Raw genomic sequence first — 22,216 nt, 5'->3', positions numbered from 1 at the left:
TGTACAGTAATGGCATCTGATTTGATAACATCTGTCATACACGTGTCTTGTTATCTAGAAGAATCATGTTGTATATTTATGAATTTAGCACAGGGTCAAATGATAGAATATAAAAAATGTGATAAATTATGAAGCAATTATGCTTTTCTGAGATTTTCAAGTTATGGCTAGACGATATGAGATTATTTATTTATTTTTATTTATTTATTTGTTTTTACAATATGACTAGTATTATCATGATAAATGATACTGTAGACATTTTTTGTTAAGAATAATTGGTAAATGTTGTCAAATTCAATTTAAAATGTAATTAATTAAAATAAAAAAATTAATAAGCTGGCTGAACGCATCTGATTTGACTTAAAAAATAATTTTTAAAATTGTAAAATGCTTCAATTTTTAAAGATTTTTTATTTTATTTTTATATTAATATTATAATTTTTATTAATATTATTATTAAGAACAACAACAATAATAACTATATTATTATTATTATTATTATTATTATTATTATTATTATTATTATAGTCCCACTGGAACTGTTTCTACGATAGCATCATTTCTATGATCATCAGCAGATGCAGAAGCAGGAATTTTAACCTTTGACTTTAAAAACAAATGAAGATGAAGTTTAGCGTACAATTCAGTGCAAGCTAGCGAGCTATAAATAGAGCTATAAAGTTAGTGATCTGTTCTTTTTTTCCCACCATCTGTTTGGTCATGTTGTGTCCTAAATGTCACTTATCATATATTCATTTCTGATTAATGGAATTATTGGATAAAAATGAACATTGCACTTGCGATCGCCGGTAGACATAGGATAAGGTAGACATGACTTGCATGGTAGAAACATCCTCTAATATTGTGATATATTTTTGATATATCACATATATTATATATATATATATATATATATATATATATATACATATATATATATATATATATATATATATATATATATATATATATATATATACACTATATTGCCAAAAGTATTCGCTCACCTGCCTTGACTCGCATATGAACTTAAGTGACATCCCATTCCTAATCCATAGGGTTCAATATGACGTCGGTCCACCCTTTGCAGCTATAACAGCTTCAACTCTTCTGGGAAGGCTGTCCACAAGGTTTAGGAGTGTGTTTATGGGAATTTTTGACCATGTTGGACGAGAAGGCCTGGCTCTCAGTCTCCGCTCTAATTCATCCCAAAGGTGTTCTATCTGGTTGAGGTCAGGACTCTGTGCAGGCCAGTCAAGTTCATCCACACCAGACTCTGTCATCCATGTCTTTATGGACCTTGCTTTGTGCACTGGTGCACAGTCATGTTGGAAGAGGAAGGGGCCAGCTCCAAACTGTTCCCACAAAGTTGGGAGCATGGAATTGTCCAAAATGACTTGGTATGCTGAAGCATTCAGAGTTCCTTTCACTGGAACTAAGGGGCCAAGCCCAGCTCCTGAAAAACAACCCCACACCATAATCCCCCCTCCACCAAACTTTACACTTGGCACAATGCAGTCAGACAAGTACCGTTCTCCTGGCAACCACCAAACCCAGACTCGTCCATCAGATTGCCAGATGGAGAAGCGCGATTCGTCACTCCAGAGAACGCGTCTCCACTGCTCTAGAGTCCAGTGGCGGCGTGCTTTACACCACTGCATCCGACGCTTTGCATTGCACTTGGTGATGTATGGCTTGGATGCAGCTGCTCGGCCATGGAAACCCATTCCATGAAGCTCTCTGCGCACTGTTCTTGAGCTAATCTGAAGGCCACATGAAGTTTGGAGGTCTGTAGCGATTGACTCTGCAGAAAGTTGGCGACCTCTTCGCACTATGCGCCTCAGCATCCGCTGACCCCGCTCCGTCAGTTTACGTGGCCTACCACTTCGTGGCTGAGTTGCTGTCGTTCCCAAACACTTCCACGTTCTTATAATACAGCTGACAGTTGACTGTGGAATATTTAGGAGTGAGGAAATTTCACGACTGGATTTGTTGCACAGGTGGCATCCTATCACAGTTCCACGCTGGAATTCACAGAGCTCCTGAGAGCGACCCATTCTTTCACAAATGTTTGTAAAAACAGTCTGCATGCCTAGGTGCTTGATTTTATACACCTGTGGCCATGGAAGTGATTGGAACACCTGATTCTGATTATTTGGATAGGTGAGCGAATACTTTTGGCAATATAGTGTATATATATATATATATATTATATCTCGCTCACCCCTTTAAGAAAAAAGCAAAACAACGCCAAATTTAATGGTTGATAATGAGTTGATGAGTGTGATTTTTTTTTTTTTTTTTTTCCCCCCCAAGTGTTAAGGTTGTGTTTTGAGTAGCTATGACGTATCGTACACTTTAAGGAGCAGTCATGTATTTGACAGGAAATTAAATTGACATTTTTGTGCTTGGGAAGTCTAGCGTTAAAATTGTATTTAATATTTTATATTATAACTTAATATCTTCACTAATCCATTCTTTGGTTTAGACTGCGTAGTTTGACCAAATCAGATTGGATTTTCTGATGTAACCATCACCGCCGTACGCGTCTGCTCTTCAGCGAGCGTGTGGTGATTAGTACATACATGTTAGTGTGTAATTACAACCCTGCTCTCCTTCTATAGCTTCTCTTTGACGATTAGCGTTCACACAAAAGCTTCTGATGTAGTGAACGACGAGGCGACTTTTGATAAATGAAAGAGAAGTCACTTCTCTCGGCACTTCTGGAGCTTAATCCGTGGAAAATGTGAGCTTTTCCGTGCTCTTCTAATGCCAGATCAAACGAGTTTGGCAACGTGCCGCCGTGCCGTTCGTTCGGCGTATTGAACCCGACAGAAATGTCAGTGTCAGGCTGAATGAGAGGGTTTCAGGAACAAATTACTCAACCCCCCCCCCCTTTTTTAATACAGAGCTTACAGTACTGTTTTAGCTGATTGAGATGCCATTCAACGTGGCTTGCGGTTGAAGCCATGACGTCTTAGCAGCCTCCATTAAAACCGTTGCATGTAACCTCACGTCACTGTTGAAGAAAAGTTTTCTTGACCTATTTATATCATCCTCGCATGTCGAGTGTGAGGTGAAGACTGCGAGGAAGAGAGAAATGACTTTTTGGTGAATTGGAAGTTATGAAGAAAGCTGCATGAAGATCACCATCACACACAACTGTCTGAATTCTCTGTTCAGCTACAGGTTTGAGTAAATACACACCCATCCCTGTGTTTCCCCTTTCAGGGTCTTTTTCTTCTCAGGGTCAAAAGTGTGCGTTCTGTGATTCACTTGAGCAGGTTATTACACACAGCCGGCAGAATAATACCTGAAAGTGCCATGTCATGGATCTCAGTTTCACGCCATCGCACAAAAACGTAATCGATTTGATTTGCAAATAACACCTTGTACTCAAAACAGGACAGCAGTTCCTTTTTTAACCATTTTGTTTTTTTTTCCAGCTATAGCTACAGTTTTTATTTAAATTGCAGTATATCTTTATTTTTTAAAAAGGTTTTTAAAATCGTTTGTAATTTTGAAGGAGTTTCAGGGAAATCTTTTTCTTTTAAAATCCCCGACAATCAGCGTAGAAAGACTTTTACCTATTAAAAAACAAATGAGAAATAAATAAATAAATAACTTTTACATTATTTAAGGAATAAACCTTGTGCAGTGAAAGGAAAATAATTAATAAAATATTCTAGAGTTTCATCTTTGTTATTCCTCTTATTACCCCACAGCACACAAATTGTTTGGTGAATTAAAAATGAACTTTTTCTGATCTGTGATTGCGTCACCTTCTTGCTCAGCAAATCGGCTTTAAACATTCGTTCCTTCCCTTTCTCTTATTCTAACAACATGGGGTTCGCAAAAACGCACCTCGTTACCATGACGCCGGAAAAAGCAACGTGCTTTCATCATCATGAAGATTGGAGATTTCTTCCATAAATCTAACAATTTTAAACTGATCTAAAAGTTTTATTGTGTGTTTATATATATATATATATATATATATATATATATATATATATATATATAATGACAGAGGTAAAAATTTGAGAAAAAAGATGGCGGATCTGAGCGAGTGCATTAATATAATCCCCCAGTCGACTCCTGTGAGAGCTGTGGTGATGGAAAACAAATCACTCCGAGTCGTAAGCTCGACAGCGGTGTGGATCATGTCGTACCGATGAACTCTAAAGGCTGTTTGTTATGAGTCTTGTTTATTCAGCTCTGAAACATACTGCTTGATGGTTTAGTGTTACTAGTATTCATTTCGATTTAACACGTTATGTCGGGAAACTTGTTATCCAACAGCGTGCTTTAGGCGTGTGTGAGTGTGTTTTTTTCCTTCTCCTTATTCTTCAAGTGTAATTTTACATTATGAGCCTCTGCTTCACTCGACCGCGGGGGAGTGTTTAATCAGAGCTATCGTTCAAGCTGGATTAACCCTCCAGAAACACCATATCACTTCAGGCCTCCTCAAGCCTTATCACACTTCATTGTAGAGGATGACACACACACACACACACACAGTCCAAAGACATCTGCGGATGGCTGGAGGCAATTTGAAGGAGGTGTCGAGCGCTAGCTGGCAGTGCGCTACACTATTTTTTTTTTCCTCCTCTTATCGCAGGGCAGGGCTATGCTCGCTCCCTCTGATGGTTTTAATCGGGTACGATCGGTGCACATGGTGTGACGTTCCATGGGCCGCCTTGTACGTGTGTCAGCCATGTTCTGAGAGTTTTTCCACCCCTTAGGCTCCCAACGTCGAAAGCGTATCGTCTTCCTCTCGTGTTCTCAGAATGAGATAGAAATCGTACGCTTCATCCGGATTAGAGAGTAACCCATCTCCTGAGATCACAGCGAGTAGAGAGAAGAAGGACACCGGATCTTTGTGCAGTCTGAAACTTCAGAACAACCGATGTTCATATGATTCGAGTTGTTTAAATCAGAGGAATCAGATTGAGGGCTGTTATGAGTACATTGCCTTTCTCGCTCTGATATCAGGATAAATAATTTCACAACATGTCTTTCCATTCCAACATGCTGTAGATCAGCACTTTAATTAGACCGAGTGAGAGACCATCAAGATCAAGTGAGTTTATAAAACTCTGAGCATCTGCATTCTCTCTGGTGATGGTGTATGTTGTTTATTTATTTAGTTTAATTTTGTTTTATTTTATTTATTTACTTTATATTATTTTATTATATTTTATTTTAATTTATTTATTTGTTTGTTTTTATTTATTTATCCATTCATTTATTTATTTATTAATTTAATGTATTTGCAAATACAGTAAAAGTGATCCAAAGCATAAATTTGTTAATTAAAACGCTAATACGGATTGTTCTGATAAACAAACTGTGACGTGTTCTTTCCTGATAATCACATTCTCTGACATGGGATACTCCTAAAACTGTTACTGAAAACGTCACCATCTGAATAGAACAAATAAATAAACAGATGAATAAATTCATAAAGCAGTGGTCAGATGTGTGATAACACAAAAGGACGAGCGATAATACTGAAAATATCATATTACAATGTTTCAGTCAATATATGATGTATAAAGAGGTCCAAAAGATCTTTTTTCAAAAGGTCATTTTGGGAGATATTTAAAACAAAGAGAGTTATAGTTTAATATAATGAATATTTTAGGTTATAGCTTCGAAACTATTTCTTGGTCTCTGTTTAAATGTAGGCAAATCAAAAGCTCCGATTTTGCTCATGATGTCGAATCTTTTTTACTGAAGCAACAAGTTGTTGTCAGTAATCTCATTTATAATGAAAAATAGCACTAAGTAAGTATTAATCACACAAACGTAAAATAGACAGATTTCACTCGTGGGCCTCATTGATCAAACAAAACAAACTAGTGGTATTGCATGTAATAAATAATTATAATAAAAATAATAATAAAGTGAGTCATAATGAGTTTGAGGGTTGAATTTAATGTGGACAAAACTAAATGAACAACGAAAAGGATTGAAATGTGTAGAAAACTATTAAACCTTAGTAGCATGTGATCAAAAACCCACTTCCTGAGTTTATCATTGGAAAAAAAAAAATCGACATATATATCACAGTAGTCTTGATATGTCAGAAAGTCAGGATTATATTTCATGATATCGATATTAGGCTGTAATTTCAGATCTAATACCTCAGAATCTGCTACTATATGATATGATAAACGTAAGCAGTGATGTTGAGTATCTGGAGCAGGCCTGCTGTTTACTGAGCTCCAGAAACAATCACCTCACTAACCTGATGATTGATACATGAGATGGAGTATTTTTACACACCAACTGATTTCTTATCATACTTGAAATTCATGCCTCTTAAAAAGACACGCCAATCCTAATCTTCAGATCGTTGCACGTTTATATTTGTTAGTTGTTGCTATGGAAACGGTGACTGTGTCCATGGCAATGTGGCTGTTATTAACATCATCTGCTTAGTCAGAATCGATCATTCATCCTATGTTTTTTTTTTTTCTTTTTTCTTTTTTTTCTTTTCCTTTTTCTTGTTTGAACCGTTCATTTTCTACAACTATAAATATCAGTGAAAGCATCGTCAGTGGTTGTGTGGTACTGTGGGTGGTGGTACTACCAAACGCAAATGCTGTGATGTCATAACCTGCACTGTAAAAGTGTCTGAAATTTTTCTTATTCAATTTTATTTATATAATAATATATCAATTCTGAAATGCTAAAATTCCAACTTGAAATAAAGCTAAAAGTTTATTCATCTCTTTAGTTCTATTGATCACCTTTATTGACCATCCATGATTTACACCGTTTGATGGTATGAGTCAAATGAAAAACTTTCAATGACTAAATCAGCAAATTTAGATATGAATCAAATGAAATCTGGATACAGTTAAGCTCTGAAGCACTGGCACGGAACCAACTGGAGCTCATGTAGAAAAATGCCTCATGTTTGTGCCAGCTTTTTGCAATAAACAATCCAAAATAATAATAATAATATATATATATTATATTATTATATAATATATATATTAATATTATATATTATATATATATAAAAAAGTTTTCATCTGACTCACCCTCCCATACCATATTCCATACACTGATACAGTAGCTGATTTAGAGTGAATATAAAAGCTATAGAGATGTGTGTTATAGCCATGTTCAAATACATTTCAACTGCATTCTAAAATCTCGAGCTTTTAGTCTTTGCGTTGAAGCGATTCAAGTGCTTGTGCTTAGGCAATCGTTAAAGAGCAGTTCAGAAATGATTCAGCAGCCAAGCTAAGGCATGATGGTGCTGCTTTAGATCACTCCAGCTCTCGTACCACGGGGTTTCCCTCTCACAACACCCTGTGGGTAAGAGCTCTGACGTTAACCCCTCACTTTCCTCTCTCCATTTTGAGGTCTTAACGTTCGTCCTGTCCTACCTGTCTAAGATGGAGGGCTCGAGTTAAAGGTAACTGTGTGGTGTACGTGGGGAAAAGCCCACTAACTTTTATCAGCATCGAATTTGGAAAACCCCAACGTATTGATTTATTTATTTATTTTTTTATTGCATCATTTCTTGGTGCTAGTGTTATTGCTCTAGCAGATCAGATGTGTAAGTGCTGTTTGTTTTTGTAATTGTATTTTTATTTATTTATTTATTTTTTTGTGTGTGCGGGGGTATAATATAGAATACGTTTGCAATTGTGTTGTTTCAGCATTCTTTAGATTCGTTCTCTAGAGCAAAGAGAATGAATCTAATGTTACTGAAATGTTTTTTATTTTTTTTTAATACATGTTTAGGAAATAATTATTTCCTGATGAATTTTTAAACGGAAAATCAGACATAATTCATTACACCTATTTATTTATTTATTTATTTATTTATTTATTTATTTTTTAAATAGAAATAAAAAATATTTAGGGAAATATGTAGTAGTAGTAGTAATAATAATAGTAATAATAATAATAATAATAATAATGGTGATGTGATGATCGAGTTACACAGACAACTCCTGAGCACCTTGTGATCCAGTAACATAACCGTACATCCTCTAAATGATCAGAAATGTCACTTTTCCCATGATGCTAAACCTACAGGCCTGTTTGTCTGATAAATATCACTGTGTCAGCATTTCATTTCCAGCTGTTGATATCATGTACACCTCATTCTGCTTTCCAGTTATGACTTAACCCTTCTTTTCACATGGCAGCCGTGAGCTTCAGAAACGACCGGGAAAGTACTGCATGTAGGCGAATTTATTTTTTCTTTCTTTCGAATACAGCCTTTAATGGCATCCCACTTATTATTCCCTCGTCACGTCGCCTCATATGTCATGTCTCATTACTCATTGTGGTATTTCCATTAATATCGAATAATAAGAATAATTCAGTAATTTTTTTTTCTTTTGATTTTGTTCGTTGTGCTGCATCGATGCTACATCAGTATGTAAAAGCGTGATTTATGGTGTCTTATGATTTATGGTGTATTATCAATATCTCTGTCATTACAGATTGAACTGATAGATATCATGAGCGTGCTGCTAGTGGAGGCGTTCTACGGCGGCTCTCACAAGCAGCTGATAGACCTTCTTCAGGAAAACATAGACGACTGTGTGGTTTGCACTCTACCTGCAAAGAAATGGCACTGGAGAGCCAGAACAGCAGCACTGCATTTTATGCAGGCTATACCAAGCAGCCAGTCGTACAGGTCGGTGTGTAGAAGACCATCAGGACACAATCCTACTGACAATAAGCATCTCCGTACTACACTTTAATTAACTTGAACACTTTTAAGCATTTTTAAATACTTTAAAAACACATCTGTATAATCCAAATGGTTTCTATTACTCAAAACTGAAATAAGTCTAGGAATAGCATGTGAAAAAGTGAACAACAAAAACCTGCCTGATCTTCCATTTGTTTCTAAATGAAAACTAGTAAAAAATGTTATACATTAAAATAAAATTAATAAAAAAAAAAAGGAAAAAAGTTTATGTTCATCTTAAAATTAAAATAAATATAAACATTAACTTTAACATTGTAGATCTTTTAGAATGATAACAATTTTCATTTATAAATACAAAAAAATCCTTTAAAAAGTAGATTAAAAATATCTATTTATTTATTTATTTATTTATTTATTTATTTATTTGCTTACTGGAAAGCTGCACTAGAGACTCTAGAGAGCAAAAGAAATCAGGATAATTGTTTGCTATATTCCAGTAACAGTTCCTCTAATGATCTGGAGGTCATTCACATTCTGTGTTTCCTTAAAAATCAGCCTCAATCCGATTAGCCATCCCTGTGGACACCAAACATGAAAGTTTTAACATGGTCACTGGCCTATAGAAGATTAGCTGAGGTACAGGGAAACTTTCATCAGGACTTACAGTGTGTGGGTGCACCCCACCTGTGGTATCATGGTCATGTTCTCAGTATTGATCATGTTTCTAGGTTGATGGTTAATTAGTGTTGAAGCTGTGATTCACATTTGATAATTTGCGAATGCGGTGGAAACGTGTCCGGAAACTAGCGTGCATGTTGACAAAGCAACCTACAGAAAGTTAATAATCGAAACCTCGCTTTTCACCTGAGAGAGATTAAAAAAGGAGATCTTTTCTCTAGAATGTGTGAATGTCAAGACATTTCTGCTTCACTGCCCACCTTTCTCTTACGGTAATAAAAAAATACATTCTACAGACACTCAGAATGGTGGTGAGAGCTTTTACAGGTGGAAGAGGGATGACACATGGTGTTCCTGTAGAAATACAAGTAAACATTTCTGAACTGTTTCAATTTAATAGGAACACCTGTTTAGTCAAATTCAAAATTCAAATTTTATTTGTCACATACATAATCGTACACAGTACGCAGCAGTGAAATGCTTACACGACTGTTTGCTTTGACCCTTGAAAAGGAAAAAGGACAGAAAAGACAAGGATAAAATGTAAAATATAAAATATGTAATATAAAATATAAAAAAACTACAATTATAAAATATAAAAAACTACAATTCACAGTAGGTAAATAAAAATATAATATAAATAAAATAAAAATATAAATAAAGTAAGGTAGGGTATATGTGTATATAAAATATAGAATATATATAAGAAATGTGAGATATGTAAAATGTAAACAACTGTATTATACAGAACTATATAAAGTGAATAGTGTGAAATAATGTGCAAGGTGCAGACAGCAGCAGTACGGGGAGGTCATTTAGTGAAATAAGGTGATGAGATGATGAGAAGCAGTGGTATTGCCCATCTTAAAGCGCAGATGTGCACAAGTCCTCTTTGTGTATAAACGGAACCAGGATGTGACATATATGTTTATGTTTTATGTATTGTGTGTCACAGTCCTGTAATGTGCAAATGTGTGGTACGGTTTGGTGTTTTCCAACACACGTGTAGGAAGCATAGCGAGTCCAATCAGTTAAGTCCTATGTGGAGTTCTGGTTGAGAGACTGTATAGCCTGCGGGAAGAAGCTTCTCCCCAGTCTCTCTGTGTTGGCCTTCAGGGAGCAGAAGCGCTTCCCTGACCTCAACAGGGAGAAAAGTCCATTGTTGGGGTGACTGAGGTCCTTCACGATCTTCCTGGCCTTGGTCCAGCACCGCTTGTTGTAGATTGAGTGCAGGTCAGCTTGGTACGGATGATGCGGATGATGCACTCAGCTGATCACACTACCCCCTGAAGAACTCATCTGTCCCGCATGGTGCTGTTCCCGTGCAGTTCCCATGCAGTTAACCAGTGGGATCCAGTGGTGGATAAGATTTCGGGGAAAAAGGATCCTGAAACAAACGATGAAAAAAAAAAAAACCAATGTAAATATGTCCACCTGCTCAATCGCACTTGTGCCAATATCTGATTGATATCTGAATATATGAATGTCTTCATGGAGCTCTGTGCTTTGTGCACCAGGGATGGATGGATCAGGTTCGAGCCTCTTATTTCCAGTGAAGGGAAAATGTGATACTAAAGCGTATAGAGACTATGCTTCAAACTCTGTGGCATTTGTGTGGGGAAGAATCACGTGTGTGTGATGGTCCAGGTGCCCACAAACTTTTGTAATGTATGTATATGTGGATATCAGTGGAAATAATCTAAAAGAAAAGGCCCCTGTTCACCATGACACAACTATAAAGATTATATTTTCCATTCAGTTGAAAACAAAAACACATCAGCATGGGAGTAGGAGTGTAAAGTACCTGTTAGATGAGTGAGAACTGTAGGTTTACATCAGGGTGGTGAGAAGGTCAATGTCAGGCTCTCGGTGACTAATGAAAACGTTCTTCACCAATTTTTGATCTTATCAGCATTTTCAGTAATTTTGTTCTTGAAAAGATTTGCATGTAGATGGAAGTGCTTCCGAAGACAGGCATCTCATATTCATGCATTTGGCAATCAGACTGCCTCCATCTGATAACAAAACAAGACATTGTTTACGACAGCAGCACATATTGTTTGGAAAAAGGCAAATTTCACCTCAGACTGTCTCTTCAGCAATTTCAAATCTTCATTCAGTTTTGGTTTCTCAGCAGAAAGCTTCGGTGTCACAGGATGATTACAAAAAATTTCCTCTTGTATTTAGAATACGTGTCACAGTTTTCCTTTACGGTTTGGATCAGAGTGACACTTTTGCATTTTGAATGAAGAAACGTGTCGATCTTGGAAAGCAGCTTGTTAAAAAGAGTCTAAAATCTCTGCCACGATTCATTTACTTGACTACTCTGTGGTACACAACATCAACTGATCTAGCTGTGACATAATCTGTTAAAGCTACCCGCGGCCATGTTTGTCCATTTCCTTATTGACGTGGCTGAGTAGTTGCCACAGTGGGAGCTTTGATTAGTCAAGACAGAGATATTTCATAGTTTAACAAACCTTCAAAAAATATCATGACTTCTGTGTTGTACCCTGTTGTAGGGAAGCAAACTTTTTACAGATACCAAAATTTGATCTTCAACAAGCTGGGATATGGTGGCCAAGAAGTGCAAAACAAAATAACTTTGAAAACAAAATAATAAATCAGAAAACAAAATAAAAAACTAAAAAACTAAATAATCAGAAAACAAAATTACAACTCTGAAAACAAAACAACAAATCAGAAAACAAAACAGAAAAATCAGAAAACAAAATAAATCAGAAAACAAAATAAAAAAAATCTGAAAACAAAATAACAAATCCAAAAACAAAATAAAAAAAAATCAGAAAGCAAAAAAACAAATCCAAAAACAAAATAAAAAAAATCAGATAACAAAATAACAAATATAAAACAAAATAACCTAAAAACAAAATAAAAAAATCAGAAAGCAAAATTACAAATCTGAAACAAACTAACGAATCCAAAAATAAAATAAAAAAAATCAGAAAACAAAATAACAAACCTGAAAACACAATAATAAATCCAAAAACAAAATAAAAATCCGAAACAAAATAACAAATCCGAAAACATAAGGACAATTCAGACAAACCTCAAAAAGGTAGGTATAGTTTGCGAATGGAATACTTACCTCTGATTGGACGAGACATCTGTCACTCAAGAAGTCACTCATATACAAGAAGTAGAAAATTGTGTATCTAACTTTATTTCTTGTACATGTGTGGAGTGGTTTTGTAGTTTTGTACATAGACATGGACACAGTCGTTTCTTCAGTCCTTCTTATGATTGCACTTGTGGACAGACTTGCCATTGATAGCCACTTTCTTGTCAGGACAGATTTCTGCAGAGACCGCCAGCTTTTTTTATTTAACAAACTCCCCATCTGAGAGAGGTTTTCTGCTCCATGCTATTACTTTGGCAACCTGAAACCTGGCCTGGATGCATGAGTGGTTCAGCTGAGTTTGGCTTAAATGAATTCTGCTGTTTCCAGTCCTTTTTTTTTTTTTAGTTTCAGTATTTGGTCTGCTCGCACATATCCTTGCATGCAATCATGTTTGTCCTTACATTTGGATTCGCAATGATGTCCGACTCTTCACTCTCATTTTCATTTCAATTTATAACATTTGGCAGACGCCCTTATCCAGAGGGACTTTTATGCATCTCATTTATACAGCTGAGGAGTTGAGGGACAAGGGCCTTGCTCGAGGGGCCAGGAGTAGCACCTTGGCAGCAAGAACACGACCTTCCGATCTGCAGTCCAACATGTTAACCACTGAGCTACCACTTTCCCAGGAAGTGCGCTGAACAAAGGAATAATCGTTTGTCCGTTGCCTATTAAATGTCCTGCGTGCTCTATGGATTATTGCATGAGAAACCTGGCTAGTTAAATGTTGTCTAGCTATAATAAACTTTTCGACAGTATCTGACAGTACAGTGGCTGACTGAGGACAAGCATGCACTCCCTGAATGTAATGCAATCTGAGCTAATTGGTATTTTGTGCTCACTTTGTGTCCATCTTATTCATCTGTAGCAAATTCCTCCAATACTATATATATATATATATATATATATATATATATATATATATATATACATACATACATACATACATACATACATACATACATACATACATACATACATGTATGTATGTGTATAGTAACAGTATATAATATATAGCAACAGTAGCTCGTCTGTTGGATCGGATCACACGGGCCAGCCTTAACTCCCCATGTGCATCAGTGAGCCTTGGCTGCCCATGGCTCTGTCATCGGTTCACCACTGTTTCTTCCTTGGACCACTTTTGATAGATACTGACCACTGCAGACCGGGAACACCCCACAAGAGCTGCAGTTTTGGAGATGCTCTGATCCAGTCTTCTAACCATCACGATTTGCCCCTTCGTCAAACTTGCTCAAATCCTTAAGCTTGCCCATTTTTCCTGCTTCTAACACATCAACTTTGAGGACAAAATGTTCACTTGCTGCCTAATATACCCCACCCACTAACAGGTGCCATGATGAGGAGATCATCAGTGTTATTCACTTCACCTCTCACTGCTCAGAATGTTATGGCTGATTGGTGTATATCCAGTAATATGTGTCTTTTTTTGGTATCCGCACCACTGTGAACTTCTTTCCCACGAAAAGACTGAAGAAAAAGCAGAAGCATGAGTCTCATGAATCTTTTCCTACGCCTGAACATTTTGTCTTTTTGTGTGCGTGTCTACAGAATGACTGACAGGAGGCTCATGTAAACACAGCTTTTCTCAGGGTCATAATACACTTGTGTTATTAATACACTATGGCATTTTGTTTGATTATGTTCTACATTTTCTCTAAGCTATTTAATACTATTAAGAATAATAGTAATTAAACTAACTAGTGGTATAAATTGGAATAGAATCAACTAAATAGTGGTTAAAAGAGGTTTGGGTCTCTGAAATTAGCAAGGATTGTTATGTTTTGTCTCATTTTAAAGGCCATTCTGGATGTGTTGGATATAAAGCCTTGGACCGTAGGTTTAAACTCGACCACAATCCGATTAAAAATAGCATGAGATGTTTCTGGCCATCATGCTGGATCTCGATGGGAGTTTTGAAATATGCTAAAGATTTTGGGGGATGACTGTGAGGATCATGTTGTGTCAAGGGGAAACCCACTGTCTATTTTGGTTCAGCCAAATAGGAAGCAAACCGCTGGAGCTGCGGCTGTTTTAGAGCATCATCATAGGTCTCTTGGCCCCCAGTAATTGACAGTTGCATTATCCTTGTGCATTTTTGTAATTGTATAGCAGAACAAATGACATTTTGACAACATTTTGGAAAGAAAAATAAAGGACTACATTCTACACAATACAGTACAGTGCAACACAAACACAATAAGTGTCTCAATCTGTTTACTCCTCCATGCAGGCAAGTGAAAGCTCTTTAATGTGGTTTGTGTCACGCACACACACACACACACACACACACACGTGTGTGTGTATATATAAACAACATATATCTATGTGTATATCTAAACAAATGGGTGGTTATAAAGGATCAGTGCCTCTGGGCCAGCATGAGCAGGTCCTAGGTCATAATTTGAGAGAACAGTTCATAATAAGATTGCACACTGTTCCTCTCCTTAGCGTGACCTTTTTGAAATGGTTGCCCTTGACGTTGTGGAAATAAAGAACCATATGCAGACAGCAAGTAGCAAATTTTGTCACGCTTTTGCATAGAGCTTTAAAGAAATCAGTTTGTTCCTACAGAAGGTTCTCTGGATAAACACTTCACAACCAAATTATTATTATTATTATTATTTGGGGTAAAACTCTGCATTTACATGAACAGCAGCATCTGTTAAGACTTTCTCCACCTTTCCTCTTAAATGGTGGGTGGGGAAAACCCAGCAACCCTTAAAATGTGTCATTTCTTGTCTAATACGTTCTTGTACAGAGCAAAAATGTAAAAAGAAAAAAAAAACAGATGAAACAAAGATGAACCTTGTAAGACTTTACCTGATAAAAAACAGACATCATCCTCTCGTCTCAATATTTTAGCCCTTTGAGCAAAATATTTACACATATCCAAGCTTAATGAAGAGCGCCAGGCCTAACGATTAATTCATAAGCTGACTCTCGCTCCCCATGTTAATTATAGGAGGGGAAATTTTCTGCAGCCGTATTACGCCAGGAGCAAAAAGCCGAAAAAGTCTTTCCAAAACGGCACCTTTCACTCAAAACACTCTTATGCAATTAGGAGTATGACTAAGCAAACGCAGTAACACAGCCACCCACCATGTCTGCTGTCCTACAGGTCCCTTTTGGACCTAAAACATCTGCTTTGGTTTCACTTAGCAGCCGCCGCTGGAAACAAACGGTGGGCGACAATTATGGGCTTGTGACGAGAAAGAAAATCCTGTGTCTGCCAATAACAAATTACTTTCCAAGGATGGCATTTTAAGGGCTCGCACTCATCGCTGGTGAAAGGCTTCTCAGTAAACTGTGTACTGAAAAACCAAACTCGGGTTGATGTACTGTATAAGAGAATGTGTTTTGAGTGGGAGTGAAAGGAAATACAGAGTTATGAGTAAAAAGTGGCATTCATGTTTAAAGCACACCCATATTACGTTACAGCTCTGACGCGTTTGTTGTGATTTTTCCTTATTTGATCGATGGACCAATAGTGCACACTAGTTAAAAGTCTAACACACGAGAACACTTTCATTGTGCCGCGAAGTGATGATTGATTTATGGAACGCCACAGAATTACTGGTCGAGGCTTTTAAAGTGTTTTTCCGCTGGTGAAAGGATTCTTTCCAACAAATAACTAATCCAGTGTATGAATACAGAGCAGCAGTAAGCAGCGTTCACAGGGGGCCAAGCACCATGACCCAGCAACACTGATAATGCGCCAGATCATGTGTTTATGGAATACATGGTATTTAGGGATTATAATTTTGCTCCGACCGTATACACCCAAAAAAAAAAAACAAATCTCACATGACTTGCCACAGCATGTCCTGACAACTTTGCGGCAGGCCGAGACTACACAGACGTGCACTTTAATGGGTTACCAACATCCGTCCACCGGACTAGACAGGCATGGTCATCGTACCGAAGGCCACAGATTCCAGGGAGCTGACTCAGCAGTGGAATCGGGGGAGGGGGAAGCATGTTCACATCGGTCATTTTGTTTCTCTCGTGGGATTTTGGCTTCTTCTAGAGTCCGAATTCTTCAGGAGCAGTCCACTCTCTGGGCTTATGGGTGGAGTGGTATGAAAAATTTATGGAATGATAACCACCCAAACTAATTTCAGCATGTCACGGTGTCTGCTTACAACAGGCTCTTTTTAAAAAGAGTCACATGAAATCATACATAACATATCATCAGTGCAAGTGATATGCAAATGATTTGGTTATGGAAATAGAGAGAATATTTAAAAACAAACAAAAAAAAAAAAAGGACACACACAGAATGCTAACATGCTTGTATGTTTTTACACCACTACTATGGACCGTTATAGAAATATTATTTTATACAAGTGCCACAAAATGACCCCCACATCGATGGAGAGATGGAGTTTTATTCTTCTAATGCTAACTCGAGATTGTTCATCATCTGTTTATGGGTGTCTCAGAACCTCTGCGGACTTATGTTCCATGTTCAGGAATAAAAAAACTTCAAACACCAAAGATCCATCCTGTCTTAACCAAGTCACGTCAATGCACAGTGTCTGTTTTTTATGAATTTGGCTTATGTACAGTACTAATATCTTTAATGCTTAGCTGATTTGGGTGCAAACGCACACACACGCACACGTGTGATTTGAACCAAATTGAAAAGATGCATCAAATTTCACTCATCACCTCGAGTTCAAAGGCAGCGAGAGCAAGTCCCTGGTTTTTTATTAATACCGTACCCGAATGTGTTGCCTGGACCCTTTCCAGCAGGAATACAGAGGAAAAAATAGCTTTCCCTCATCTGCTTCGGTTCTGCGTCTTCTGGTTTTTCTGTGCAGAAACCGCACCGTGTACTGATGAGCGCATGATAACAAAAACTTTTTCTTTTTTTTTCCGCCAATTTTAGAACTCTCACATGACTCGTGATATGATGATCGAGGTTAGTATTCTTGTAAGAGAAACCGTTCCTAGCTCAGCGTAAGAACGCAAGTTAAACCCAGAGCGTGTCGTGGTCTCGAGGCCGCAGGCTCGCCACATCAAAGAAGCTGAGCTCGGAGCACAGCAAATAGGGGGTTGGGTTCATTTAGGGAGATGAATGACGCAGCTTCAAAGCTCGCTCTCTCTATCCCAAAGCTCTTAACACAGACAGGGACACAGCCTCGAGTAGCACCCTTCACTTCACTTCTCTTCGCTTCACTTCACTTCACTTCACTTCACTTCACTTTACTTCACTGTGTGTCCCAGCACACTGATTATTGCCCCTCAGTAATGCACCTAACACAGCAATTTGAGACGAGACCTTTATTTATTTTTGGCTATGACACATGCCTGCTGGATATGTTAATAATAAGTATACCATTAATTTATATTTGTAATGAAAATACATCCAGTTTGTTTGTATCAATAGTGTTGTTATATTAATGATAGTTTTCTTTTTCTTCAGGGTTTTGTTAACGAGCTCCGTGCTTAACCTCGCCGAACTGGTGGCCCTGCGGCCGGACCTCGCCACTCTGAAGAAGATCCTCTACTTTCACGAAAACCAGTTGATTTATCCAGTCCAGAAAAGCCAAGAGCGAGACTTCCAGTATGGCTACAACCAGATCCTTTCATGGTAATTCATCAAGCGGAAAATGCATTTCAGCTCAATTGTGGATCAGTTGTGTAGTTTTGTTTGTTTGTTTGTTTATTTATTTTTTTATTTTTCTTAACTGCTGCATTTCCTGTAAACCACGACCTCAGATGGATGCGTAATAGTGAAGCAGAAGTTCCATGGAAGGATTTAATAGAGTCAGATAGACCGTCATTCTGCAGGCGTACTTTGTCGCTAAAAGCATTCGCTGTCTCACCGCACATGCTTAATTATTGCATCTCATAATGCAGCTCTTGCTATGAATCACTGAATATATTCATTAATCTCCATGCAGCAATTCGGAATGTCTTTTTTTTTTTTTAAGGCTACTGTGTAATTGTTCTGCTTATAGTCTGCCCACTTTGCTTGCTCAGTTAACTTCTCTGTTTGTTTATAATTACGACAGTGCAGTGATATTTAAAAGGCTCGCAGCTTAGGCTCTGCTAATTTGAATGCTAATTGAGTGCCTTGGCACGAGTCATTCTTTAATCGCCGTTAATTTGTACAACAATTAAAAACAGCTCGTTGCTCCTCGGTTTTATGTTTTATTGGATGTAATTAAATCACTATTACTAGTCCTCGTGAATATCTAATCCATGCTTCTGTGCTGTTCCATAATTGTGTTTTTATTATTTTGACTCCTGTTATTGCATTCATCTTACATAACACATTTCTCGACCTTCAGCTTGGTGGCAGACGCGGTCCTGTTCAACTCGGCGTTCAACATGAACTCGTTCCTGTCCTCCATCTCCGGCTTCTTGAAGACAATGCCCGATCATCGACCCAAAGGCCTGGAGCAGCTCATCCGGCCCAAATGCAGCGTCCTTTACTTTCCCATCCGCCTCCCTGAAGTCACAAGGTCTGTTCCTTCATCCCAGACTTTCCCTTCATCATAATCATGCAGTCTGCCTTCGAGTGATCTGTGATTTTTTTTTTTTTTTTTTTATATATATATACTTTTAAATCCTCTTCCAAAAGCTGATAAAGTACACTATTGTGGTTAATGGCAAGTCGACAATGGCAAGTATCGTGCACTTAACACCCTCCTGCTGAAACACACACACACACACACATTATTATAAATATAATACAAATAAAATACAGTCTGTTTAATGTGATGCAGTTAATTCATTTAATATCTAATGCATTGCACAATATTTAAAATAAAAAGTTATTTTCCATTGAAATGACTTTTAGGACTTTTTCTTAAAGTAATGATCCCAGTCTGCTACTATATTTAAATAGCAGTGCATTCTACCACATTTGAAGATAGTCCAGCAATGGAGTTGAATAAACATACACCAGACAAGTCAGTATTTTCTTCATTTTGGACATAAATATATAGAATCATGATGTAAAAGACATTACATACAAGGAAAGATGCAGCTAATTAATTGCCTGCTCAGATTATTTTCGAACAATATCAGCACTTTCATTTATGTGTCGTAACTGGGTCATTTAGAATTTCACAATATACAGAGTTTCATAAATCACACACTGATTTGCATGTTCCTAATTAACACGCCTTATCTCATTTTGACATTTGATTCACGACCCGGTTCTCGCACAAAATCCAGGAGGTTTGTTTGTATGCTTTCTAGATTTCTAGATGCAGGTCCAGACTTTTCCTGTGCAGCTTAAATTGCTTAAATGTAGCTCTCTCTCTCTTTCTCTCTGTCTGTGTGTGTGTGTCACAGCTAAGAGGCACTGTAAGTGAACTGACAGTGATGACGCAAGGCTCTCGCCTACAGTGTTTCTCAGCTCATTTTCAGATGCTAATTTGCCCCATCCACAGGAAAATCACAGAGTGTAAGGAAGTGATTATACGCATGACCGGTCATCCGTCAACATGCCCAAGGATTCCGACCAACATTGTTTAAGGATTTTGAAAATATAGAAAGTAAAATACGCCAACAGACAAGGAACAAACCCACTATGAATTTGAATTCCTTTTTATTCGCAGGTGCCTTTTGTTAAGACCTTGTAATAATTAAATACCCAATCATCTAATGTCGTAGGATAACCCTTCATTTCCACGGTCAGGTTTTATTCAGGAATGAAGAGTTGTGTGAAGTGATATGGTGAAGCTCTATGTTTATCATTTCAATTTCAAGGTTAACCTTCTACAATAAACCAGTTCAAGCTCAGCAGCTCTTTTTGTACCGAATCACCAGAAATCCAGGATTCCACGGATATAAGCGGACTAATCTGTACCACTGGATGTTGTTATGGTACATTTCCAATTGTTATGTCCTTCATGTCGTCATTAAATTTACTCCTTAAGCTTCAAATGCCATTTCCACTTAAGTGGCATTAAATGTTTCCTGGAATGATCGTACCATTTGTCTCCGAGGCATAAATGGTACCGTATTGATCCTAAAGACCACGATTTAACAACGACACTCTGTCCCATGTGACCAAAATCTCAGTACAATTAGCCTCCTCGAGAGGAAACAGTATCTCAATGATCTCTTAGCAGGATTCCATTGTCTAGAAAGACAGGTTTTCATTAGCCCATTTAACTCGATGCAGATAACTGAAGCTACTTTTTTTAAAGTTGTGGGGGAAAAGAGGGCTCTTTGGCTGGTTTTAAAAAGCGCTTCAAAGCCATTGATGTGACTCTCCGAGGAGTGGCCTGCCTCCAATGACTGACTCGTGGAATGATTGTGTTGCCGAAGCAGATGGCAGGATATCCTGCTGCAGAGATTCCTTCAACGAGGTTCAAAAGGAAACAGCTCCATATCAAAGTTTCACAATGGCAATGCTGGAAAGTTAGATCAAAGCCACTTGGACGTGGAGTAAGCCTTGTTCTGGGCCATGTTATTTCACTAATGAAAAAGCCTTCCTGGTTTAAGACTAGGCAAAGACTAATCTCTGGATGGGAATCAATGATGCGTTCGGGAGGTGTGCATTGCTTATATATTAAAATATTTGCAATATTTTGCAAAAAATTCAGGGTCAAACTAAAATTCTGAGCAAGTGAGCTTCCTGTCTCGCTGAATGCTTTTCAGGGTGTTTTAAGGTGTACATTAATTTAACACTTACATAAAGACGCATTGGATTTTCAGACTATGTTGAATGCAGATATCTTTCAATTCTGTGGATATTCGTTTGATTTGAAGTGAATCTGCACCGGAAAATATCATATAATGATGTTGCCAATGACACAACAGGCCTCCATCGCACATGAGGATCACCACAGATTTATTCGGAGCTGTCCTTCCTTAAACTTGGAGCTGACCAGAGCTTGGCCCGATGGAGGTCAGGAATACTTATCAACTTGGCCCTGGAACTCCAAATCCTCAAACGCCACATCACTCATCCTTACAGCAGTCCTCCCCCCACCCCCCCGATTGCTCTGAAGCCGTAATGTGGTCGGAGTGAGGAGATGAAGAATCCGGGGCTTTCTTAATCAAACCGTCAAGCGTTTAATCTTGTCGGTGGAACATCTGGCAGGCACCTTTTCTCATTTGTTTCATTCAAGTTAGATTGTACCTCCGTGTTCTTATAGGATTGGTCTTTAAAAAGAAAAAAAAAAAACATCTCTCGGCTCAGAGTCACGACAACTCCTCAGCATGTCCCCTGTGAAAATAATCCAATGGTAAAACCCAAAGGTACAGCATGCTTCTGATCTACAGATTGCATGTGCCAGGACCGAGCCACAATCGAGTCCATATGGTGCTTTGAAGTGCTCAGAGCAAACCATGATAAATAGGAATGCAGCGAGGATGAAAAATAAACCTTGAGATATTTGTCCTAAGTAATTACCGACTAGGTATGAGTTTGGAAGTATGTACTCTTATATATATATATATATATATATATATATATATATATATATATATACACTATATTGCCAAAAGTATTCGCTCACCCATCCAAATAATCAGAATCAGGTGTTCCAATCACTTCCTTGGCCACAGGTGTATAAAATCAAGCACCTAGGCATGCAGACTGTTTTTACAAACATTTGTGAAAGAATGGGTCGCTCTCAGGAGCTCAGTGAATTCCAGCGTGGAACTGTGATAGGATGCCACCTGTGCAACAAATCCAGTCGTGAAATTTCCTC

At 37.7% G+C, this 22,216-nt stretch overlaps 1 protein-coding gene across 4 annotated transcripts in view; it reads left to right on the top strand.

Moving 5' to 3' along the window:
* The window catches only part of gtdc1 (glycosyltransferase-like domain containing 1), a 46,976-nt gene that overhangs the window by 8,181 nt on the left and 16,579 nt on the right, over window positions 1-22,216 (top strand). For 2 of the 4 annotated variants that reach the window (XR_009204729.1, XM_058391717.1), the window contains exons 2-4: window positions 8,478-8,674; window positions 17,962-18,129; window positions 18,833-19,006. Coding sequence is in view for 3 of the 4 variants with exons in the window: in XM_058391717.1 (XP_058247700.1) it covers window positions 8,478-8,674; window positions 17,962-18,129; window positions 18,833-19,006 (539 nt within the window). In the remaining variant the exon portion in view is untranslated. Of the gene's footprint in view, window positions 1-8,146; window positions 8,214-8,477; window positions 8,675-17,961; window positions 18,130-18,832; window positions 19,007-22,216 lie in introns of those variants that run through there. The other 2 variants (XM_058391718.1, XM_058391719.1) reach the window with 2 other exon arrangements.

The sequence above is a fragment of the Hemibagrus wyckioides genome, linkage group LG06 (genome assembly GCF_019097595.1).
Source record: "Hemibagrus wyckioides isolate EC202008001 linkage group LG06, SWU_Hwy_1.0, whole genome shotgun sequence".
In the NCBI taxonomy this organism is placed as follows: domain Eukaryota; kingdom Metazoa; phylum Chordata; class Actinopteri; order Siluriformes; family Bagridae; genus Hemibagrus; species Hemibagrus wyckioides.
This window is presented reverse-complemented; position numbering and strand designations above follow the sequence as displayed.